Raw genomic sequence first — 26449 nt, forward strand, 5'->3', positions numbered from 1 at the left:
GCCTAGAATCAGAACTGGCATTATACTACTTCAGTTGCATTCCTTTCCAGCAAAGTGAATCAGAGGCCAGGCAGAATTCAAGGGGTTGAGAAAGGCCGTCTCTCAAAAGGAAGAATTTCATACTCACCTTCAAAGGAGAATGGATGCAGAGAAGGGATTAACTGAAGCCATTTTTTGAAAACCATCTTCTACACTGCCCGATGTAATCATTTCTTTCTCAGCACTTCTAGCAGATGGACATTTACCTGGAACACTTTCAAAGACAGAAAGGACACAGTTTTATGAGTCGGCTCTCAAGTCTCTCTCTTTCTTTTCTTTTCCTTTCTGGCTTTTGGGGTACTTTTTGTTTTGGGGGGTGGGGAATTTTTTTGGCCAATACTGAGGATTGAACTAAGGACCTTGAGCTTGCTTGGCTTGCTTGCTTGGTGCTTTACCACTTGAGCCATGCCAGCAGCTCCAGGCACCTCTCGTTGTTGTTGTTGTTTTCTTTCTTATTAGGACACTACAAAGACATTGACACTCATAGAACTCAGTCATCAAACTAAAGGTCGTTGAGAATGAGCTTTTCAAAGCCAGATTCCTATACAGCAAGTCTGCAGTTTCCACTGACTTACCCTAATTCTACCTTTTGGACCAAAACAAAACATTATGATGAATAATATTTATTACTCATTTATTTTTAAAAATTTCTAATTAAGGCTTCCGTGGACATATATACCAGGTACAGACTTCATTCTATCCTCCATCTATTCATCTTTCAGTCATTTATTTATGCATTCAATAGCTATTCAACCTTTTCCTTGGGTCAGGCACTTGTTTCCTCGTGAGTCTCACTATGTAGCCCAAGCTAGTCTTGAATTTAGGATTCTCCTTCCATAGCCTCCAAAATGCTGGGATTACGGGTATACACCTCCATATCCAGATTTAGGCAACTCATCTTAAAATGGCTGGTGTAGGGCTTCAAGTAATTTAGATTTGATTCTAAGCCTCTTTTTACCACTTGCCAACTGTGTGACTGGAGAAAATTATTTAATTTCTTAATTCTCCATTTCTACCTCACAGAGCAATTATGATAATTAAGCAAATAACAATGCCTGAATCGCAGTAGACAATGCATGATATTCATCATTGCCATTGTTATTAGTATTATTATAAAGGGATGGTTACTCCCCCTACAATCTCACATTAGGGCCATGATCTCAGCTATGTCTCAGGATCTCAGACTCTTCTCCACACCTTGGCACTGCTTCCTTCTTCAGAATGAATATTATTCTGCATAGACAATAGAGTGTTAGGGTATCAATTTGAATCAATGGCCCTTGAAGTCTGACATATCTAACATTGAATTCTGGCTTACTCTGAGGTTTAGCCTCAGTTTGTAACCAAATGAGTAGAATAATCTAAGCTTTGACACAAGGATTATATGATAGAATGTTCATTGAAAGTTCCCACACTGTGTCTGCTCTCTACCATGCTGAAGCCGTGGAATTTCATTCAATGCATTTTCATGGATAGAACCCAGAAGAAGGGTTGGGTCAAGTCCCTCTGTTCTTGGATTCTTCACTACATCTTGAGAGGAAGAGAGCAAATTCTGTGGTCCTCTAAGTACCTTCAGGTCCAACAGCCTTGGGTTCACTTCCTCTATGTTGCTGCATTATTTCTTTTTTCTAATGTATTATTATTATTTTTGTTTATGTGGTACTGAGGAATTGAAACCAGGGCCTTATGCATGCTAGGCAAACACTCTACCACTAAGCCACATTCCCAGCCCCATTATTTCTTTTATCACAAGCACAATTATGTAAGATATTATGTAGAGAGCCCAAGAAAATGGGAATTCAAAGCTCTTTCAAAGGCAATAATCCTGTAATTGTGACCATCTCAACTCCTCAAGAATGTGGCAAGTCTCCCCGTCGTCCTTGGTGATCAAGTGTGACTATGTCAGATGTGTGATTGGAGGAGAAGCTGCCTTCTTTTGTCCAGGCTCCAGGTACAAGCTATTTCCATGTGGCGGTGGTATGAAGCAGAGCATGAAACTTTATAGCAGCTGTAACTCAAAGAACAGCAAACTGGATGGTGTGTTTTGCAAAAAAAAAGAAAATTAATTAATTAATACCAGGGGCTAATTTCTGTTCCAAAACTTAAATACTCTTCAGTGGGAGAAAGGAGGTTTGGAATAAACTGTGAGCTTATGATTGCTAGTGCCTTAGCACATATATTTTTTTAAATCAAAGTCTTGTCAAAAGATTTCTTCCCCAGACATGAGGAACAGTCCTAATACAAGATGAGGGAGATTGCTTAATAACTGTGGGCTTTGTGATTTTTTAAAAAAAAAAATGTAAAGAGCTCCTACTAGATTAGTAGAATATCTACAGAAAAATACAGCACATGACATGACCTTGCCTGGCTTTGGTGAAGGGTGTGCCTCTGGACCTGTCATCATGTATTAATGGCAACAGCCAACCATAGCTATAGACAGGCTAATTTTGCTATTGTTGGGGTAGATCCCATTCAGGGCTCAAACATTCCTTCTTATGTTTACGCTCTCCTCAAAACGCTCCCTTGGAAGTTAATAAAGTCATATACCACCTCCACACACAGTGAGACCAAAGGATGATCATCTTAGAGGAGTCACACAAAGTTGCAATGCCTATGTGCCTCAGATCATATGAAATAATATTTATTGAGATGAACTCCAGGAAATGTTTTTTTTGTCTTGTTTGTCTATTTATCTGTCTTTGGAAGGGTAAAGGGGGGCACAGAAATGGAGAGAGAAAGGGTGAACAAATGCAGCAGTGATACTCACTAGACACTATGTTGAAAATTATACAACTTGTGGGTGGGGATGGGAGGGAAAAACTGGGAGAGAGCGAGGGAAGGGGTGACATTGTCTAAAAAGAAATGTACTTATTACCTGACTTATGTAACGGTAACTAACCCCTCTGTAAATCATCTTTATAATAACAATAAAAAGTACTTAATAAAAAAGAAACATACTATACCTCTAATGATGCAGTTGAGCAACAAAAGTGTGAGGGTTGTTTTGTTTTGCTTTTGTTGTTTTGTTTTTTTAATCTCCTGAGAAGAGCCCTTCACTCCCAGGTAAGTCTCAGTAACACTGTTTCTGACGTGAACTAAGAACGGCTCCATCCATGTAGTTGCCAGGATGGTTCTGTCTTATGAAATGCTGAAGATTTCAAGTGAGGGTTATTCTGTAAGCAGCTGCCAACATTTAGGCCCCCAAAGTATGGTTTATGTAAGAGATAAATCCCAGATCACAGAAATTGCGGGAGAGATGGCCAACATTGCACAAAATACTCTATTTTGTAATAAATTAAACTGAAACCTATTAGAACTATTATAAAAAACATTTGTAAACATTCATTCATCCCCCCTTATCTTTAAGAACACAAGGAAAAGTCAGACATAAACAGACAGTGCAATATGTTATGGTTAAAGTTCCTTAGTGTATGTCAAAATATCACCCTTGTGAGCAAAACAGTAAACAGCAAGGAAACAGAACTGTTTTGGGCTCAACAAACATTATTTTGACATCATTGTGTACTTCCATAGCATTTGATAATTGAGTCAGTCTTTCATAATGATATGATTATAATGGTATGATAAGTAAATCAAATAAAAATATAATCCATGCTATAAGTTAAATACTAAAGAAGCAAGACACTGGTGGCTCATGCCTAAAATTCTAGCTACTTAGGAAGCTGAGATCTGAGGATCTCAGTTTGAAGTCAACCGAGATAGATGATTCCAAGAGGCTCTTATCTTCAATTAACCAGCAGAAAGCCAGAAGTGGTAGAGCTCCAGCCTTAAGCAAAAAAAGCCAAATTCCTAGTACCAATATAAACATAACAACAAGCCGGGCACCGGTGGCTCATGCCTGTAATCCTAGCTACTCAGGAGGCTAAGATCTGAGGTGGTAGTTCAAAGCCAGCCCAGGCAGGAAAGTCTGTGAAACTTTTATCTCCAATAAACCACCAGAAAACCAGAAGTGGTGCTGTAGCTCAAGTGGTAGAGTGCTAGCCTTGAGCTGAAGAACAGAGGGACAGAGCTCAGGCCCAGAGTTCAAGCCCCACAACCAACAAAAACAAAAAAAACCAATAAAGAGGCTAAGATCATTTCCTGGACAAGAAAACAAAAAAATGCAGAAAAAAATATGTAGTAAATACATTTACAGAATTTTAATCAAAAGAAACATTTGGAGATACATGGACTATGATTTTTCCACAGACTTTCTGTATCTTACCCCACCCTCTATGATCAAAGTTTTGGATGTATTTATTTTGATGATAATTACAATGAACATTTATTGGGAACTTACTATGAGTCAGGCATTTGTTGAATGGTTGCATCATTTTGTTTAGTTCTGACTGTGACTCTATAATTGTAGGTTTAGGTGGTGTTATTTGCTTTTATTATTGCTTTTTTTTTTTACAGATAGCTCCCAGATATTGAGTAACTTGCCCAAGATTATATGGAACCAAGATTACAAACTTGACAGAGCCAGGGTTACAAGCCAGTCTTGATTCCCCACCAGTCTGCCAGCTTGCTTTATTTTTTTTTTTTTTTTTTTTTTTTTTTTTTTTTATTTAGCAAAATCAACTTTAATGAAACTAGTTTCAAACAAAGGATTTAAGAGAGTTGAGGCAGGGCAGGATATTTTACTATACAGAACAGAAAAACAATTCAGCAAGCACTGGTTTCTTAATTCTGTCCACTACAGAGGGTATAAATATCATATCTTCTGGATTCTAGCCAGTCAGCTTCATTTTGAAAATGCATCACTTTATTTCCCCAATAATGCAGCCACACATCATAGACCTGACACAGGACAGTCACATGATTTCTTCAGCAACTTTCAAGGTTTCCTGGAGTTTACAGCCAGAATCCTAATGTTTCAAATATTAAAACTTTCTCCACAGCCACAAGTTCCTTTGATGTTTGGGTTATTGAAGACAAACTCACTGGATAACTTGTCTTCAACATAGTCCATTTCTGTTCCTAAAAGTGTTAGTTGTGCTTTCTTTTCGATGAATACTCTGACTCCATCTTGAACAACCTCTTCATCAGAATCTCCTCTTGTCTTTGTATATTCTAGAGTATAAGAAAGGCCATTACAGCCTCTGGTTCGGACACCAACTTTCACACCTACATGTTCAGGCTTATCTTTAAGAAGCTGTTTTATCTTGTTTACTGCTGAAGGTGTCAGAGTGAGGGCGGCTCGAGTGGGCTGCAGCTTCCTCTTGCTCACAGCACGAACAGTAGCCCGGACTAACGAGGCCGACATCTTCGCCGTCCCGCGGTCCCGGCGTCCCGGCACCTCGGGCCGAGCTCAGACCCTGCAGGCTCTCTCCATGGACACAGCAGGCGCACTCCCAGCTTGCTTTAATGCCAGTTCAGCTCCTTCCATCCTCTGCTGGGAATTTCTGATCCTAGATCTGTGCTGTTTAATATAAAAACTGTTAACCACATGTGTCTCTTCAAATCAAACTAATTTAAAAAAAAAACCTGCAACTTAAAATTTCCTTCCTTGGTCATGCCAGCCACTTTTTAAACACTCAGCAGTCCCCATGTGACTGTCTGGTGGCTGTTGTATCATGTACCACAAATTATAGATCATTTCATCTCTGAAGAAAGGTCTACTAGACAAAACTGAATTCTACATCCTGAAAGCAACATTTCCTATCAAGAAACTTCCCAGTGCCAAAGGGAAATACTTAAAGGGAGGAGGAAAGAGCTATTGCTCTTTCTCTAGTAACCTCTGATGGCTAAAAATTCCAGTGTTAGGGGTGGTGGCAATGGGCCACAGCCATTGGTGGGCAGAGGGTGGCAGCAACAGACCTCAGCAACAATGGTGATAAATGCCTGATAGACCTAGATAACATAACAACATCATTTCCTTCTTTCTCCCTAGTCATAAAATGTGGCAGATTCCTCAGTTTCCTGAGCTCTGTTAGCTCATCGCTCCATTCTTGCTACTTTAGCCCTCTTCTTGCTTTTGTAACTTCTCTATTAAATCTCGTATGTGAAATAACTGAAGGTTTTTTTTATTGTTGTTGTTATTATTGTTGTTTTGTTGTTTGTATATACACACATATATGTGTGTGTGTGTGTATGTATATATATATATATATATATATATGTCACTCATAGGGCTTGAACTTAGGGCCTGGGTCCTGTCTCTGAGCTTTTTCACTCAAGGCTCTACCACTTTGAGCCACAGCACCACTTCCAATTTTTGGGTGATTAATTGGTGATAAGAGTCTCACAGAACTTTCCTGCCACAGGACTCTCCTGCCTCAGCTAGATTGAAGTAATTTTGATTAGACTTTGACTAGTAAGCCATGGTAGAAATGAAAAGAGTTGGGATTTTATCAAAGTGGAGTGCTTATTATCAAAACTAAAATGTGTGTGTATTGCATGTGGATATGTTCTGGTGGATTGAATTCAGAACTTTGTGTACTCTAGGCAAACACTGTACCGCTTAGCTTCATCCCTGGCCCTCAAACTAGAGGAGAGAACCTTTCCACAAAGTGAAGGCATTTGGTCAGTCACTTTTTGCTTCACTCACGTTCATCCTCTCAAATGCTGATAAGAGAAGAAACAAAAATGATGGAGTGGGGAGCTCAAGATATTTTAAAAAATCATTCAAAGTGTCTGGAAACTGCCTACTGTGGTTTGTGTCCCCCAGCAAAGGATACACGTGAGTGTAGCTTAGTCCCCAGTTAGCACAGCTATTGAGAGATAATTGAACCATGACTGGTTGAATTAAGAGGACTCTGACTCCATGAATGGTTAATCCATTAATAAAATCATACTTCATGGGCTTTGAGGAGAGTGAGCTGGAGGAAATAGGTCACTAGAGACATGAAGGGTGTATTATATCTTTGGCTTCTTCCTCTCTTTTTGCTTCCTCACTACCATGAGGTAAGAAGTTTTGCTCTGCCATACTTTTTCTCCATGTTTTAGTACTTCATCCCAAGCCCAGAAACATGGAATCAAGTGACTACAGACTGAAACCTCTGAAACTGTGGTCCAGAATAAAGTTTGCTTCTCCCAAGGAGTTTTTTTCTGGTATTTTGTTACAGTGATGAAAAATGAATGCTTTATCTGAAAGGCATTTAACAGTGGAGAAACGTTCAAGGAAACCTACTAACAATTGATAGGGTGGTACATACATGTAATCCTAGCACTTAGAAAGTAGAGGTAGAAGTACTACAGGTTCAAATCCAGCCTCAGATAGACTGAGAGCTATCTCTAAAGAGAGAAAAGGAAGGGATAACATTGTCTAAAAAAAGATATATACTCATTACTTGACTTATGAAATGATAATCCCTCTATACAACACCCAAATAATAATAATAATTAATTAATAATAAAATTATATTTTAAAAAAATGAGTCGTCACTGCTTGGTCAGGATCATGGTTCAAAGATAGCCTGGGCAGGAAAATCCATGAGATTTCTTATTTCCAGTTAACTACTAGAAAACCAGAAGTGACACTGTGGCTCAAAGTGGTAGCACACTAGCCTTGACCAAAAGAGCTCAGGGACAGCACGTAAGCCCTGAGTTCAACCTCCATGACTGATATAAACAATGCCACACCAAAGCAACCAGTATACCCATGTTCATTGCAGCATCGTTTATTATAGCCAAGATATAGAATCAATTCAGATAACACTCAGTGGATGAGTGGGTTAAGAAAATGTGAGATACACATACACACACACACACACACACACACACACACACACACACACATTGTACCATTTGTAAGGAAATGGAAAGACTTGGAAAAAATTATATTAAACAAATTAAGCTAAACCCAAAAAACATATGTGGTAACTAGAATGTGGTGACTAGAATGTGCCCAAAAATCTGTAAGTAAACACACTGAATGGTAAATAAAAAACAAACAAACACTTGGACATGATAAATTATACAAATCTCTACAGACAATCACACAGTGACTTTGAGAACAAGGAGGATATTCCTAGAAGCAGATCACAAACGCTCAATAGCTGTATGAATATGATCATATGAAATAATATTTTACAAAATCAGCTCCAAGAAATGGAAACAAGAGATTTGTGGTTATTGTTGCTGCTTTTGTTGTCTTTCTTCTTGTCATGTTTGTTAGTTTATCTGTCTTTGGGAAGGTGAGAAAAGGGGCCACAGAAGAGGTAAGACAAAGGGAACAAATGCAGCAAAGGTACTCACTAATGCCGTGTGGGACGGGAGGGAAACAATGGGAGAGAGTGAGGGAAGGGATGACATGGTTCTAAAAGCAATGTGCTCATTACCTGACTTAAGCAACTGTGACACCCCTGTGTGCCACTGCTACAATAATTTAAAAATTTATAAATATACCTTAAAATTAGAAAAAAAAAGAAACAAAGACACCTAGAAAATTAGATTTTGTTAAGAACAGTGACAGTTTATGTCATTTGCCCTATAATCAGTAGTTGTAATGATCTTTCCCTTGGTGTTACAAAAGTTGTCCTTCAAGTGTGTACAATGAACTTGGGACAAAGGAAGGGGATGCTGACTTTAATGCAGCTCCAATGCTGAGAGAAGTAGAATCAATTTCTACCACCTATAAAAGGAGAGCTAAAAAGGAGACAATTGTACGCAGTCCAAAAATATGTCGAACCATTACAGAAAATAATAGAGTGCAAGGGACTACATGTGAACAGGCTATCAGAATAATCTGGTGGAAACCTATGATGTCTGCTTCACAAGTTCACAGGTTGTGAGTAGTTCACAGGAATTACTCTATAAAGACAAGTTGCACAAAACTGCTTCAATAGAAGGCATATGAGATTTATCTCTGCAATAATAGAATTTCTAGAGTGGCTATATTAGAGAAGACAATGCATGTGCTTCTTAGGAATGTGCTTGGAATGCTCTATCCTTACTCAAGATGTGTTGTCTGTAGTAAGTGCTGTTGATTACCCACCCAAAGTCCATCCGTATCATTTATCATTCTCTTACATACTAATGACATCCTGCTGCAAGCACCTGTGATTCTGTGAGGGCTTTCTCTTAACCCAGCCAGTAGCAGAGTGGGAATGTTCACAGTGGTGGAAGCATCCCTAACCAATGACACATGGAAAATGTAAGGCAAAGATCCCAGCTTCTTTTCTCCCTGAATGAGCCACCAGGGAGAAATATTCTACTCATCTGCCAGCAGTCCCCATAGTTCTGAGTTCTAGTTGCTCAGGGAAATACTTTAATCATCAGTAAGCCCTAAATAATACAGGAAATGCTTGAGATATATGACCAAAAGGAAAAAAACCCATAAAAATGTATATTCTGAATGATTTCAGTTATACGCACATCTACTTACCTGATGGTGTCATTTCCCAAGATGAGTTTTTTCTTTAGTAATTCTCTTTCCCTTCTGCTAAAACAAAACAAAACAACAACAATAACAACAACAACAAAAATGTCTTGTGGAGAAGATCACCACTCACTGAATTTGGAAATCCCTTCTTGAGCTTTCCCTAGGGAACTTGTGTTAATTCCAATGCAGTATATTTAGTTGTTCTTATGAATCTGTTCTTTCCGCGCCATAGAAAGGAGGAAGGATCCAAGGCCTTCACAAGCAGGTCAATTACTTACACTTCCTTATACACATGGTCTTAGCACAGGAGGTTGACAGACAGCAAAAACATATTGGTTGAATGAATCAATGAATGCTATGGTTTATGAAACATTCATTTAGTATCAAACCGTTTTATAGGACAAATTTTAATACAAGAAAGTCATACATTCACACACAAATAATCACCCTGAGTCAAACTGATATTTGCAACCTCTCTTTGAACAGTGAACATACAATGTAACAAAAACATCATTAGGAAGGTGAAACATGTCTAGACTAGTGTGGATAGTAATGTGAGGGGGAAGCTAATGGAGTGGGAAAGGCTGATGAATATCGTCACAATCATCTATGTGTATGTGTGCAAGCGCAACAAGAAAACTTGATGAGACTGGCAGGGGAAAGAAGAAGGGAAGGGAGAAGAGGAAAGAGTGGAAGAGGTAACTCTGGTCATGATACATGTATCCATAACCAGACAGGCTAAAATGTTGAAGTAATAGATGTTCATAGCAAAAACAATTATGCCAGGCACTTTCCCTACATTAATTTTAATATGTAAAGGAGGCATGAACTTAAAAGACAATGTACTATGCTGTTTATCATTCTGTTCGTCTTGAACTCATAAATTTTTCAGGAACTTCCAGCAGATGGCACTAATAAATACTGTCATGGGATTGAATTGGAAATTAGTTCATATTATCCAACATGAACTTACAAGTCAAAATGACTAAACCTTCTTTAGTTCAGCTAAATAATGACTGGCATTTGTTTGGCATTTTCCCCTTTACAAAGTGCTTTTAAATCCTGGTCTCAAATCCTGCCAACGTATTGAGAAAGTTTTATTAAACACTTTAAATTTCTGTTGCAAGATAATTTATATTAGTTAATGTATTGCAAATTTGTAGTACCCCAGTCTTTCAGAGATCAAACTTCTCCACAGACAATTTGGGCCGAATCTTATATGTGAGAATGAAACAGAAACATACATGATTGATAATTATGTGAACTGTTTCTCTGGTTCATTAAGTAATAATGTTTCCTCCCATTTGTTGTAGTATACATACCCAGCCCTTGCCTAGAAACATAGCAACCTTTGATCCCTTTTTCTCATGTACTCCAAACAGATACTATGTTATGAATCAAGGAAAAGTGGTTCCCCTTATTCCTCTTTCTGGGCCTCCTCGCATCCTCATTGCAGTTGCGATCAGGCGTACTTATCTCACATATCATTATGATCACTTAGGTTATGCCTGAATAGCAATTAGTATTAGTTTCACTTAGCAACTTATACAGAAATACTTACAAAGGTCAAAACTTATTTGTCAGGGCACATATTTATCTGGCAGTAGGGTCCCAAGTAGGAAGAGCACCTTTTCCCAAAACAGAATGATAAGCCAAGAAAAGGCAACTCTGCACCCTCCCCCCCCGCCCCCCCCCCCCCAGCAGCAACCAGATGATAGAGGAAGGGATCCCTGGGCAGTATCCTCACTCAATGCTCTCATGGTAGAGCAGTCCTAAAGACATGCCTAACTACTTAGGTGGAGATGTGAAGGATCTTGGTTCAAAGCCAGTCTAGGCAGAAAAGCCTACAACTCTATTTCCAATTAACTGGCAAATACTGGGCTTGGAGACATGGCTCAAGTGGTAGAGCACCAAACATAAAAAAAAAAAAGACCAAACAAATGCCAAAGCAAGTACCTGAGTTTAAGCTCACATCCTGGCATGAACACATGTACACACACACACACACACACACACACACACACACACACACACACACACACACACACACAGAGAGCTTACATACAAAGGTAAAGACATCAGAATACCTCAGGCATCTCTGCAAAACACTAAAACCCAGGAAAGTAAGGGACAATTTCAGGCTCTGAAAGAAATTAACTGCTAGCTAAGATTATTATATCCAGCAATGTTATCCTTCAAATTTGATGGAAAGATAAAAACCTTACCATATCAGCTAAAGCAGTTCATCTCCACCGATCCTGATTGCAGAAGGTACTCAAGGGAATTCTACACAGAAAAGAGGAAGAAAGACTCTCACAAACATGAGAGTTCAGGTAAGGATTTTAAGAGAAGAAGAGATGAACCAATGAGAATTAGGAAAGAATCAAACAAAGCAGCAGTCAAACTAAACAAACTAGTAAAACCCAAAGATAAATAATTTCTTGTTTCCTAATAGACTATAGCAGTAAAATTAGAAGTAAATAGCTAGATAGCTAGAGTATTCAAACACATGGAGACTAAATAGTACACTTTTGTTTTTATTTAAAATTTTTATTGCTACTTTATAATACACATTATGTTGGAAATAAACTTTACAACTTCCGGCAGGGGGGTGGGAGTGAAGGGGAGGAGTGGAGGAGGTGGGGGAGGGAAGGGATAGTAGGAGAAAAACAAAGGAGGGAGTAAGAATGCTCTACAAGAAATGCACTCATTGGGCTGGGAAGGTGGCTCAGTGGTAGAGCGCTTGCCTTGCATGCATGAAGCCCTGGGTTTGATTCCTCAGCACCACATAAGCAAAAAGAAAAAAGCCGGAAGTGGCGCTGTGGTTCAAGTGGTGTAGTGCTCGGCTTGAGCTGAAGAGCTGAGGGACAGCGCCCAGGCCCAGAGTTCAGGCCCCATGACCGGACCCAAAAAAAAAAAAAAAAGAAAAAGAAATGCAATCATTACCTTACTCATATAATCATAATCCCTCTGTACAGTATCTTTACAATAAAAGAAACAATTTTTAAACTTAAGAAAAAATTTTATTGTTATTTTAAGTGTTCTACAGAGAGGTTACAGTTACGTTAGTTAGGGAAAGAGTACATTTCTTTTTTTTTTAAATTAATTAATTTATTTATTTTTTAATATATTTTTTGGGTCCGGTCATGTGGCCTGAACTCTGGGCCTAGGCGCTGTCCCTCAGCTCTTAAGCTCAAGGCTAGTGCTCTACCACTTGAGCCACAGTGCCACTTCCGGCTTTTTTCTTTTTGCTTATGTGGTGTTGAGGAATCGAACCCAGGGCCTCAGGCATGCAAGGCAAGCACTCTACCACTGAGCCAACTTCCCAGCCCAAGAGTACATTTCTTTTTGGACCATGTCACCTTTTCCCTGCTCTCTCCCAGTTAATAGTATATATATATGCCATTGAAGAAGTCAGGACAGAAATTTAAAACTAATTAGATTCACATGAAAATCAAAATACAATCTACTTTTGGATCCTTTGGGACACAATAAGGCAAAGGCAGTGCTAAGAAGAAAGTTTATAACCATGAATGTCTTCATTAGCAAGTTGGAGAGATCTCAGATAAATAACCAAATGATGAATCTCAAGCTCTTAGAAAAATGTGAATAAGCAAAACCCAAGAAAGCTCAGGGACAGCACCCAGACCCATAAATCAAGCCTCACAACCAGCACAAAAACGAACAAAAAACTAATTTAGGGGAAGTACCACTGTGGCTCAAATGGTAGAGTGCTTGCCTTGAGCTGAAGTACTCAGGGACAGCGCCAAGGCCCAGAGTTCAAGCCCCATGACTGACAAAAACAAACAAAAAAAAACTTTCACATCATATCTTTGCTGGGTGCTGGTGGCTCACACCTGTAATCCTAGCCACTCAGAAGCCTGAGATCTGAGGATTGCAGTTCAAAACCAGCCAGTGCAGGAAAGTCTGTGAGACTCTTATATCCAATAAACCACCAGAAAACCTGAAGTGATGCTGTGGCTCAAGTGGTAGAGCACTAGCCTTGAGCTGAAAAGCCGAAGGACTATGCCCAGGCCCAGAGTTCAAGCCCCATGACCAAAAATAAACAACAACAACAAAAAAAACAATTTAGGAATATATTTAATTAATGAGATAAAAAGACCTCCTCAATGAAAACTATAATACATTGAAAAAAATTGAAGAAGACAATAGAACTTGAAAGACATCTCATGTTCATGGATTGACAGAATCAATATTGTAGAAATGGCTAGTCTACCAAAGTGATCTACAGATTCAATGCAACTCCCATTAAATTTTAATGACATTCTTCCCAAATACCAAAAAATCAACCCTAAAATTCAGATAGAAGCACAAAAGACTTCAAACAGTCAAAGCCAAAGCAACTGTAAGCGAAAAAAGCAATGTTGCAATTATCATAAAACCTAACTCCAAATTATACTACATAGTAATAAAACCAGGCCCATGGAATATGGTAGAAAAACCAGAAAAAGTCCACCCATCTGATTTCAACTGAGATGCCAAAAACAGATGCTGGGAAAAAAGACAGCTTCTTCTCCAAATGGTGCTAGGAAAATTTGATATCCACATGTAGAACAATGTAACTAGACCCTTATCTCTCACTCCATACAAAAGTCAAATCAAAGTAGACCAAAGACTGTAATGTAAAACTAACTTTGAAATTACTATAGCAGAACTTAGAAGAATCCCAGGAAGAAAAAGACTACATGATAACTTTCTGACTAAGACTCCAATTACTCAAGAAATAAGAGATTAACAAATAGGACTGCATCAAATTAAAAACTTGCATGTCAAAGAAAACAATTACTAGAATGAAAATGTAACCAAACTGTTCATCTGACAAGGGATATAAATACACATACAACTTTTCTAGTGGATAAAAATTCAAGTTTTAAGAAGAAAGTAAAAAATTCCTTTCAAGGGGCTGGGAAGGTGGCTCAGTGGTAGAGTGCTTGCCTTGCATGCATGAGGCTCTAGGTTTGATTTCTCAGCACCACATAAGCAGAAAAGGGCAGAAGTGGTGCTGTGGCTCAAGTGGTAGAGCGCTAGCCTTGAGCTGAAATGCTGAGGTACAGCGCCCAGGCCCAGAGTTCACTCATGACCAATTTTTTTAAAAAGCCTTTCAAGAGGGGAATCTTTTTAAATTATTTATTTTAGTTATTATAAAGGTGATATACATAGGAATTATAATTACATGCATAAGTCAGGTGATGAGTACATCTCCCTTCATATAGTGTTTTCCCTTCAAGATGGGGATCTTACAGAATAATAATCAAATTTGCACAAAGTTGCACATCTGCATCTATCTTGCAAATTAGTAGAGTTTATAGTTTAATCTAATTAATTAATTAATTAATTTTTGCTGGTCCTAGACTTGAATTTAGGGCCTGAGCTCTGCCTCTGAGCTTTCCTTTGCTCAAGGTTAAGTGATCTACTATTTGAGCCACAACTCCACTTTCAGTTGTTTTTGATTGTTCATTGGAGATTAGAGACTCATGAACTTTCTTGCACAGGCTGGCTTTGAACCATGACCCTCAGATCTCAACCTCCTGAGTAGCTAGGATTACAGGCACAAACCACGGATGCCCAGCTTAATTTAATTTTATTTTGAATTCCTAATTATTATATATATTTATAGGGCTTAAAAATCAGATGGCATTAATGGCCTACCATGACATAGAAGAATCTAGTTCTTTTTTTTTTTTAATTTAATTTAATTTTTTTTGAGAACATACTGTACAGAGGGGTTACAATTACATGGGCAGGATAATGCGTACATTTCTTATCAAGCATTGCAGCCTCCTCCTTTGTTTACCCTTCACATCCCTTCCCTACTTCCCCCCTACCCCCCCCAATCCTCCCCCTCCCCCCCCACCAACATTGTAAAGCTCGTTTTCGACATGACCTTGTACTTCTCATTGTTGCAACAGGTCCACCTGTATCCTTAAACGACTTGTTTTTCCCCATCTCCTCCACAAGTTATACTGACATCAAATATAGTGAAAGCATGAGTTATACTGTGGGGGAGGGACATGCAAAGCAACAAAGAGATAATCTTATAAATGCGTTAGAAACAAATGCATGAAATAAAAAAGCATTAAAATACATATCTAAGGGTTCATTTTCCTAACATCACATTATCTGACCTTTTGTGCTTGACTCATACATATACTAGATATTGCAAATAAGGGAAACCATGGGACCTATGTTTCTTCTAGTTCTTTTATCAAGGGACTTTCCTAAATGTGTGGATGCCCTGTTACTAGATGATGTTCTCTGAGAGTGCTGATCCAATGGCTGAGTAATGCTTCCTAGACAAGCATGACTTCATCCTGTTAAATATTAGCTTAAGCATCTTACATACGCATCATCCATTTTCAAGAACTTAATTGGCGGAGCTGGGAAGGTGGCTCGATGGTAGAGTGCTTGCCTTGCATGCATGACGCCCTGGGTTTGATTCCTCAGCACCACATAAGCAGAAAAAAGCCAGAAGTTGTGCTATGGCTCAAGTGGTATAGTGCTAGCCTTGAGCTGAAGAGCTCAGGGACAGTGCCCAGGCCCAGAGTTCAAGCTCTACAACTGGCAAAAAAAAAAAAAAAAAAAAAAAAGAACTTAATTGGCATGTTTGAACTAAATCCAAGAACTGTCATGATTTATTTTTTACCCTTCCATGCTTGATTTAGCAAAGTATAACCTTGTAACAAAGAGTATATTTGCCATCTTTGCCTTCTCCACCTATATTTTGTATAGTTTAAATAAACCTTCAAAAGGAATGGCCTTAAAGTTAAGTTCTTCAGAGTGATGAGAAGATTTGGGGAGTCCTTGCTAAATTTCTTGTAATACCAGGATCTGTGTCTCTGGTCTTCTTTATTAGCTCAGGAGTTTCACTGTGTCTAGTGTCTTCATACGACCATAATTGTCTAAGGTAAACTATGTGTATGGGTGGGGGTGTGCTCCTTAAAACTCAGTACTTTCATCATTCACCTTTCCAGCCTGTTCATTTCAGTCTGTTAGAGAAACACATTTTTGCTTTTGTTTAGCCATGGAGCCAGGAAGGCTTCTGGTTGGGAATGAAAGGAATGAGGTCATCTCTGTTGATTGAAGTCATTGTTTAGGAATGCTTTAGTTTTCTTTCCTCCAGCTGGTTTGGCGGTCCCTGTGACCTGCTGAGGTGGGCAGGAGTTTTTTGCCCAGACATGCCTAGCACTGATGGAAACTTCTGTTTTTCCTTCTCCTCTAGGCCTGAAATGTGCCCTGACTTCTTTTCCTGTGCCGTACCATTTCTCATACCCTGTGGCCATGTCCCTTCATAGTTTTAAGGATTTAGTCATAGATTAGAAGAAATTTCTTTTTTGTTATTTTTGCCGGCTTTTATCAGAAAGAGAGAGAGAGAGAAAGAGAGAGTGTATGTGGTGGTGGTGGGGTGATAGTATGGTGTGTGTGTGTGTGTGTGTGTGTGTGTGTGTGTGTGTGTGTGTGTGTTTACAGAATTTCTAGAAAGGTTCTAGGCAAAGGTTGTAGGCTTAGCCTTCCAGGTACAAACTCTACTACAGCCGCACCAGGCTTGTAGGTCTAAGTAGCTGCTCTAAAATAGGTGGAGAAAAACTTGATCTTGATCAAAGCTTTTGCTATCAATTTGGCATTGATTATGCAAATCAATTGCTTTATTCTGTTAACTTGGAAGAAACAAATCTGTCATAGACCAACACAGGAAGGCCTATAGCTTAACAGCATTACAATCTCCTGGGAATTTGTTATAAGAAAAAAAATGTTCATGCCTGGCCCCTACCCTTGTTGAGTAGAAGTTCTAATCAAGTCCAGGAATCTATATGTTTACAAGCCTACTGGGTAACATCAGAGTAACTGTATTAGGTTGTCATTTCTTTAACTAAATACCAGAGGCAGGCTACTTTGTAAAGAAAAGAGGCTTATTTTGGCTTATGGTTATAGGAGTACAAGCTCTAGCTAGGGGTTTGATCTGGTGATACACTTCTTTCTTTTTGTTTCACTTCCAAGGTGATCCAAACAAGAGGCAACCAGTGCACATGGTGTTACCTTCAGGTCTCTCTTTCTTGGAAGCCACCAGGATTCCATCATGGAGGTTCCACCCTAAAGATTTTATGTGATCTTTACACCATAGTCAGATTAAGTTTTCACCCTTTTAACACCTTACAATAAATACTATATTTCAACATATGAAGCCTTGGGACATTCAAATCTATCCAAATCATAGCAGTGGATCAACTGTGTTGGTTTTTCCAGGACTGTTGAAAAGGATTCCTGGCATGCTATCCTTTGATTGCTAAAACCAGGAGAGTCATGAACAAGCCAGAACAAATTGGTCCCCTCAAATGCAGCCTGTTTACAAATAGTCTTTCACGCTTGCTGGTGTGGGCTGGAGAATGTTTGTAAGTCATGGAAATAAGGTACAAGTGTTACTAAAGCAAAGTGACAATGATGCTCTGTTTGTCAAAATAACTTCAGTGGCCTGGAGAATGTTTGTAAGTCATGGAAATAAGGTACAAGTGTTACTAAAGCAAAGTGACAATGATGCTCTGTTTGTCAAAATAACTTCAGTTTAAACAGAAAAATGCTCACTAGCCACTGCTTTTCATGTACCCTTGAAGGAAAAAGGTGCCAAAATTAATTCTGAATCACTTTCAAAAGTGAGATCTGAGCCGGGCGCTGGTGGCTCATGCCTGTAATCCTAGCGACTCAAGAGACTGAGATCTGAGGATCATGGTTCAAAGGCAGCCCAGGCAGGAAAGTCCATGAGACTCTTATCTTCAATTAACCACAGAAAACTGGAAGAGGCCCTGTGGCTCATTTGGTAGAGAGCTCGCCTTGAGCTGAAGAGCCCAGGGACAGTGCCCAAGCCCAGAGTTAGTTCAAGCCCCACGACTGACAAAAAAAATAAGTGATATCTGAGAAGTTGAGGGAGCATGAATTGTGCAAATCAGACCCTCAATGTATAATGGGTTGTTATTTCTGTAGCTAACGTTTCCTCTTAATGTCCTCATTCTGGTGGCGGCACTTAGTCCCAGAATTTTAAAGTAAGCTCAGCCCAGAGTTTTCTCACTCAAATCAGGATTTTATTCTAGTCAAGTTGGAGATTTCACTATTCCCTATTTCCTGCCTAAATGCTGGGACTGTTCACATCACAGAGCCACAATATTGGGGGGGGGAGCATTTGTTCCCACTGGTATCTACAATGATATACATCACCCCAGCAGGACATTTCTAAGACATCTGGGCTCTCCATCTGCCATCCAGCAGTTGGTCCAGGAAGGTCACCTGCATCTCAGTCCCAGCCTTCAGACTGGTGGTCCCTTTCAAACTCATAAGAGAGAGAAAGGGCTCTCCTACACTACTGTGGAATCACAGGAACTCTCAACCTTGGCAAGGCTCTGCCTCCTAGTCATGCCCTTTTGATCCCATACCAGGTAGGATTGAGGAAGTCCTGTGAGATTGTCACCTCCTAAATGGCATAGGACTTCTCAGCTTTTGGATTTCTCCAGTGTCTGAGGACTTCTCTGAGACGAGTCCTGGGGATAAATCTCAGTGCAAGACTCAGATAAGTCTCAATGGGCCCACTTGAGACCCACAACACCCATTTTCACCCCTACTTCCTTTCTGTTCCTTCCCTTTGCCCTCAGTCCATCTCATCTCATGGGGGTGAGAAGTTACTCTAGCATCATCAAGGATTATTCTCAATTTATGGTATTAATGTTACATTTTGGATGTTTCAGTAATTCAGTGGGGTCTACTGTTTTCAACCCTACATGCAAGATCTCTTAATGCTTTACCAACACAGTGCTTATTTATTTAGATCAACCATGTGCCCTACCAATGATTTATATTTTCTAGACTCTTTTGATGGCTATCCGTTTATATTTTGGAAAATGAAAAATAAGTGTGAGTGAGGTGTGAGACTTCTGAGGTAGCTATGTAGTGATTTGACTCAGTGGGAAGGGATGGACCTTGCCTTTTTGGGTCCCTCTTGTCTCAGATGCAGATGCACTGGCTAGAGGTCCAACAACCATCTTGTACCAGGAGGCCATCTTGAAGCTGGAAGCCAGCTTAAGAGGGAACTGAAATACAAATGGAGCCCAAATCTTTTTTTTTTAATTTCTTAAAAATTTTATTGTCGGGTTGGGAAGGTGGCTCAGTGGTAGAGCGCTTGCCTTGCATGCCTGAGGCCCTGGGTTTGATTCCTCAGCACCACATAAGCAAAAAGAAAAAAAGCCGGAAGTGGCGCTGTGGCTCAAGTGGTAGAGCGCTAGCCTTGAGCTGAAGAGCTGAGGGACAGTGCCCAGGCCCAGAGTTCAGGCCCCACGACCGGACCCAAAAAAAAACCCAAAAACCAAAAAATTTTATTGTCAAGGTGATGTACAGAGGGGTTACAGTTACACAAGTAAGGTAGTGAGTACATTTCTTGTCAAACTTGTTACCCCTTCCCTCATTTTTCTCCCACTTTCCCTCCACCTCAGCTTTCTTCCCCCCAGTTGTACAGGTCATTTCCAACAGACTCTCTTGTGAGTATGGCTGTTGCTTTGGTTCGCCCTTTGTCCTTTGTCTCACCATTTTGTTCCATTCCTTAGTTCAAATAAACATATATGCCATATCCAGGGTACCAAAACCAAATACAGTGTCAACAGGGGATAAACCATAGTGAGAAAAAACACAAAATAAACAAGAAATCACATAGTACATTTAAAAAAACAACAAAGAAAAATCTTTTATGTCCATGTCTTGGAGTTCATTTCACTTAGCATCATCTTACATGGTCATAAGTACACAGCTATTGAGCTATTCTGCTCATCTGCTAGGACTATCCTGGACATAAACTAATGATTATAAATGAGGGAAACCATGGGACCTATGTTTCTTTGGGTCTGGCTTACTTCACTTCATATGATTTTTTTTTCCCAAGTCTTTCCGTTTCCTTACAAATGGAGCCCAAATCTTTGACCATACCAGCTTTAGCCCATCAGACCTCTGCCCAGACAAATAATGACTCGATTCAAGTCTTTCTCTTTTCTGTTTTAGGTAGCATATCTATGGCAGAAGATTTGACTTTCATTTTCCCTCAGTCTATTTGCTATAGCAAGTTTCAAAGATCTATATGGAAGGTGAAAGGGAAAAGTCAAACTGCTTTTGTTTCTTACAAATTTATTATAACAACCCTTTCCTGAGAGCCACAGAACATCCCTTTGCTGCGTAGAAGAGCAAAGTGAAAGAAACAAATGCTAGTATTTCCAAATGATTTATTCTCACACAGAGACTTTATCTGAACAGTTACCATGGCTGCGATTAAAGTCTGGAACTTAGGGCTTTGGAGCTCAATGAAAAGTGATCCATACAGCTGATATCTGAAAGTGTTCCAGGAGTTTGAAACAGTGGCACAAAACCATCCTGAACTGCTGCTTCCAGCAGCACCTATCTAGCACTCAAGCATCTCCATCCATGCTGCAGGATCATATTTCTTCGTTTTACCAAATTTATGCCCTTAGTTAACATTTGCTTGTTGGTCTGCAGCTTGTTGGGTTGATTCTTCAATGAATTGGCACATCCATAACTTCATAAATTACTGTGTCAAAAATTATACCAAATTTTCTTTCTTCGTAAGCAAATGATGATTTTTCAACTGTAGTCAACTACATTGTTTACTGAAATAGGGATATATCATGGGCATGTCTTTCTTAACTATATTTTTGTAAGGCTGTGACAATTTGGTTACTGAAACAATGATTTAGCTTTGTCATCTAGAAAAGTAAAATCTATTCCAATAAAAATTCAGCAAAGGCATCTGTCTATATGAATGTATGTCCTATTGGGAAACTCAAGCCTCTCCTTTTACTGGTTATTTATAAGGTATAATTTTTAAGTTAGTATTGATTTTAAAAATTGTTTTTTGATCAGATACCACAGGCATGACCATGTCAGCAATGAGGCCATATGACATATTTTTTTCAGGTCAGTTTTGATTATTTATAATCTATTCTGCCAATAATATAACATCATTCATCATATCATAAAGAATAATTCCAGCTAGACTCAAATACAGAATTGGGACAAGGAAAATCAATACTAGACTAAAAATAAAACAACTACAAAAAATGCAAAAATACATAGAAGCCACAAAACTGAGCTGACAATTGTTTTCCACTTGAGTTTTCAGAAAGCCAAAACAAAAAGACAGGCACAGTAAGTCACAAAATTCTCATTAATTAGAGAAAGGAAGTAGACTACTTCCTAGTGGTCCTGGCACCAAACTCTTAATGACATTTGTCATTTGGGACTTAATTGGTGCTCTTAACTTGCAAAGTGGACAAAATTGTGCTTCACTTTTCTTTTAGTTTAAATCAAAGCTGTAAAAGGAAATGACTTGAAATTCAGTAAGTGTTCTCTCAAATGGATGTCCTAGAAAGAAAATGTTCTGAAAACGTCCATAGGAATGTCATTCTTTACAAAAAATGTGCTCCATGCTCAGATAAGTTTGGGAACCACTGAATTAATTGGAATCAAGCAGATTTTTTTGAAAGCTTTTTCAGCAGCTTTGACATCTTGATGAACATTGTGGATCTCCACAAAAAGGGAATATCCCCTTCTTTTTCTAGAACCCATTTTATTATGGAAGCTTTTTTTTTTTGAGATTCACCTAATCATAAGCTCTGAGTTCTGTGTCATGGTTTGGAAAGGATGAGGCCATGGTAAGTAAACTGATGCTTTTGTAATTAAGAGCTATTCATGAGGTAGAGATGGGAGGAGCACAGTTTGAGGCCTGCTGAGCAAAAGTATGAAACCTTATCTGAAAAACAAACTAAAAAGCAAAAGTATGGAGCGTACACACATAGTATCTTCACAAGGGGATAATACAAGACTGGACCTCAGAGGATTATTCTGAGGATTCAGTGAGATAATGAAAGTAGAGTGCTTAAACAGGGAGTACTAGCTAGTGTTCAACAAACAATAATTCATATATATGGTCCTAGTTTCAGTATTAGTCTAGCATTTTCAGTACCTAGAAGGGTACAGAACTGTACATTCCTTTACCAATGAACAATATCTCTTTCGTTGGTAGAGCTTTTGATAGAAGCAGATCAGACTGCTGCCTTCTCTTTTTGGGGGGGGGGGGTGGGGAGGGAAGGTCCAGTTGTGGGGCTTGAACTCTGGGCCTGGGTGCTGTCCCTCAGCTCTTCAGCTCAAGGCTAGCGCTCTACCACTTGAGCCACAGTGCCACTTCTGGCTTTTTTTCTTTTTGCTTATGTGGTGCTGAGGAATCGAACCCAGGGCCTCAGGCATGCAAGGCAAGTGCTCTACCACTGAGCCACCTTTCCAGCCCCTGCCTTCTCTTTTAAGACTCTGGAATGCAAGTAGGTAAAGATGAGCACAGATGGTCTGGAAAGCAGACAAGTTGGAGGAAAGCTAACATCCCATTGCACCAATGAACTGTGCACCAAAAGAAGAGACCCAAGCCCAACTTGTATGCAAGTGTGCGATGGGGTTCCTAGGCCAGACTCTGATTAGGAAGCAATTTAGATAATAAAGCTTGATCAAGCCAAAAGAAACTTATAGACAATAGTCAAGATGATTTGGAAAAGTCATAACTGTAAATATTCTCTTCCATTGCCAGACTATGGCTATAAAGAAATATCCTGACCCTTTTTGTTATAAAATACAGTAAATGGATTGTGATAACATTTTGAAGTATCAATTTATAAGCATATATTGTGTATTTACCATGAATCTAGTATTGTCTTGTGGCCAGGTGGAAGTGATTAATGCCTTTTTGAGTTATTTTTAGAAATATTAGGAAAAATATCACTCCATTTAGGAGAAATTTGTTGGCCATTAAGAGGACAAAGAAATGTATCACAAAAGAACTTCAAATATCATTATAGGTAATGAATCCAGGTAAGTATGGAAGGCATTGATATTGACAAATTGCAAAGGCATAATCAGTATCTACTAAGGTACCCTGACCCAAGTTCCTTCATATTATACCTTCAACTTTAAACATGCAATTTCTTCCCTGTATGTTAGACATCAGTATCTCACTTGGTAAGGCTGCTATGTGTCCAGCACCAGCATGATGCCCTCCCACCCATCAGATCTATCGTAGGCACTGCCCTTCTCATTGATTATTGTATAGGTAAGGAATTGAGAAGCTGGGATTAGAATAGATACTTCATACTTGTGAGTCCAATCTCTTAGAACAAACTATGGAACACAAAACATTACTTGCATTAAAAATCTTTAAAAAAAAAACCTTCAATCCATTTTTCTTTCTCTCTGTCTCTCTCTCTGTCTCTCTCTCTGTCTCTCTTTCTGTCTCTCTCTCTCTCTCTCTCTCTCTGTGGTGCTGAGATTTATGAGTTGAACACTGCTGAGAGGCAAAGTCAGGCCAAATGGTCCAAGTTCACTTCCAGCTGCGTGATTTTCTTCTTTTTATTTTTATAGTGCCTATATCTAGAGGAGAGAAAACAGTGAAGCAATGAGTCATTCGCTGTGTGAGGCTAGTGCCTTATTCTTTATGCTAAGAGACGAAAAAGACCTAACCCAGAATCACCAGACTCGGCTCAGCTGATTTCCAACGAAAGTTGTATAAGATCATTACAAAAGCAATGGACTGTGACATGTCCCACATTACCCAATTGATCTCAAGCATTGGCTTACTTTTCTCCTTTGCAGGCTCTCAAATCTATTCTTCCTCTCTCCTCTGCTCTTTTGAATTCTTTGTTTCCACTGCCCTTGGTGTGCCGGATTTCTTTTTATTTTTCTTCTTCTTCCTGGTATCAAGTGTATTAACGGAGAAGGTCACAATGAGCCTCTAAGATCTAACACAAATGTGAGTCATGTCCTCCTGCTCCAGGTTTTGTTTGTTTCCCAATGGCTTGCTTGTCATCATCTTCCCTCACAGCTTACATTTCAAGACTTTTAGAGAACAATCTCAGTGCTATTTCCAGAAAGGTGTACAAATCCTATCTAGTTTTTTCTCTAGAGCTGTGAAGGAATAATTTGGACTCATTACCTTTTGCCAAACTGAAAGAGTTTAAGTTAGCTTGCTCTAAATGGCTATTTTTCACAGGCACTGTAAATGGCTGAAAAGTTGTAAATTTTCCAGTGATTACCACTATTATTTAACAAGCAGATAAAATCCATGGAGCAGAATATCCGAGTCATTTACAATATCTAAAACATTTGAAAAGTTTCTAGATCTTTAATACAAAGATTCCCTAATAGGATCCCACAAGATTTAGTTAAACAAATCATACCACAATGTCCTAGAGACTGTGATTTACAACCCTTATAAGATGATCCATCACAGAAGATTACAATTTGACTTCATTCTCTTTATTGGCTTCTCTAGTCAAAAACAAATATGCCTTGGCTTCCATTCTAAACAGAAGGTTTGTAGATTTGTCCCTGTTTCTCTAAAGGATCATCAGTGACTCTTAAACCATCCAACAGAAACAGGTCTAGGCACTGGTGGCTCACACCAATAATCCCATCTATTCAGGAGGCTGAGATTTGAGGACCAAGGTTTGAAGCCAGCTCTGGCAAGAAAGTCTATGAGACTACCATCTCCAATTAATCAGCAAAAATCTGGAAGTGTATGTATGATTCCAGTGGTAGAGCACCAGCCTTGAGTGAAAAAGCCAAGTGTAAGTATAAATCCCTGACTTTAAGCCCCAGTACCAACATAAACAAATCAACAACCCTCCTTCCCCAAAATACAACAACATGAAAGGAGAGAAAAAGCACACTTATAGCATACCTATCATGTATCAAATAATTTCATTTTTATATGTTAGTTGTCTGATTTAATCCTTCATAAAAGCCCCTTCAACTCTACTTTTTTGACAGAACAAAGAAGTAGACTTGTGATCATTAAGTAATTCATCCAAAGTTTCAGAGTCAGTAATTGGTAGGGCAGGATTTGAACTGAGCTTTATCCAATGCCTGTGGTATCTCCTCTCTACTAGAGGTTCTACATCTCCGCTTTATGTTGGGATCTCTTGGTGTATTACAACTAATTTTATTTGCTGCTGCTGTTGTTGCTAGAAATGTAATCAGTAAGCTTCTCTCCAGAGTAGGAATCTGAAGCCAGAGTAGGAAACTGAGCAGACACTCAAACTATTCTCTCTGGCTGCTTCAGTAGTGAAGGGAAAAGTTGGCATGTGAGTAAGAGAATATTTGGTCTGTGATGGCTTGAATGTCAGTGTCCCCTCCCAGATTCATGTTGGAACTTGAACTGCTAACACAACAGTACTATGAGTTTGCAGCCTTTAGGAAGCAGAGTTTTCCAATCCATGCCTTCTAAACTAGTGATTCTGAAACACTATTCTCTTGGAAGAGCAGAGCTAGACAACTGCAAGCTGGTAGGGAAGATGTCTAGAAAGATGAGGCGCTGTAAGTGATGTCATCTACTTTGTTTTTCTTTTTTGTACAGCCAAACTGTTTCAGTTTGGTTAAGAGATTCCTGTTTCTCCTTCTCTCAGGAGATCTGATGCCAGAGCCTGGGGCAAGAAAGGACTAGTAGCCAGAGTTACAAGTGAAAATGTGTTCCTTCAAGTTTGTGTTCCCATATAATAAATTTCCTCTCTCCTAAATATCTCCACATAAATTTCCCAATGACTCGAAGTCACAACTTAATTTCGTAAAGAGAAAATCAGTATATGAAATGACCGTAACTATGATAAATGCTCTGGTACATTTGCTTTCAGATGCCAGGTCATGCCTGCATTTTCAAGGCTGAATCACATAGCTCAATAATAAACAACCTCCTATTTATCTTCATATTCTAGAAATGGAGGTAAGTGCTCTACATGTATATTTTACTAACTCTAACAAATACCAGACAATTTATGAGCCCCGTGTTAGAAATGAGCTAAAAGCATAGAGAAAAGTAAGGAATATGCATACTCACAAAGTACATACATGGTAAAGTTGGCTGTCAAACCTAAAAGAGTCTGATTCAAGATGTCCTCCTGGGTCTGTGTGTATGTGTGCGTGTGTGCGTGTGTGCGTGTGTGCGTGTGTGTGTGTGTGTGTGTGTGTGTGTGTGTGTGTATTATTTAT

At 39.1% G+C, this 26449-nt stretch overlaps 1 protein-coding gene across 1 annotated transcript; it reads right to left on the reverse strand.

The window, feature by feature from the left end:
- Positions 1-4649: 4649 nt before the first annotated feature.
- Positions 4650-5388, reverse strand: LOC122102350 (iron-sulfur cluster assembly 1 homolog, mitochondrial). Its single transcript, XM_042672994.1, has one exon. The coding sequence runs from the start codon at positions 5303-5305 to the stop codon at positions 4916-4918; it is 390 nt and encodes a 129-aa protein (XP_042528928.1). The 5' UTR covers positions 5306-5388; the 3' UTR covers positions 4650-4915.
- Between the last annotated feature and the right edge of the window lie 21061 nt (positions 5389-26449).

This window comes from Dipodomys spectabilis, unplaced genomic scaffold (genome assembly GCF_019054845.1).
Source record: "Dipodomys spectabilis isolate Male_0828 unplaced genomic scaffold, ASM1905484v1 ptg000783l, whole genome shotgun sequence".
NCBI lineage: Eukaryota > Metazoa > Chordata > Mammalia > Rodentia > Heteromyidae > Dipodomys > Dipodomys spectabilis.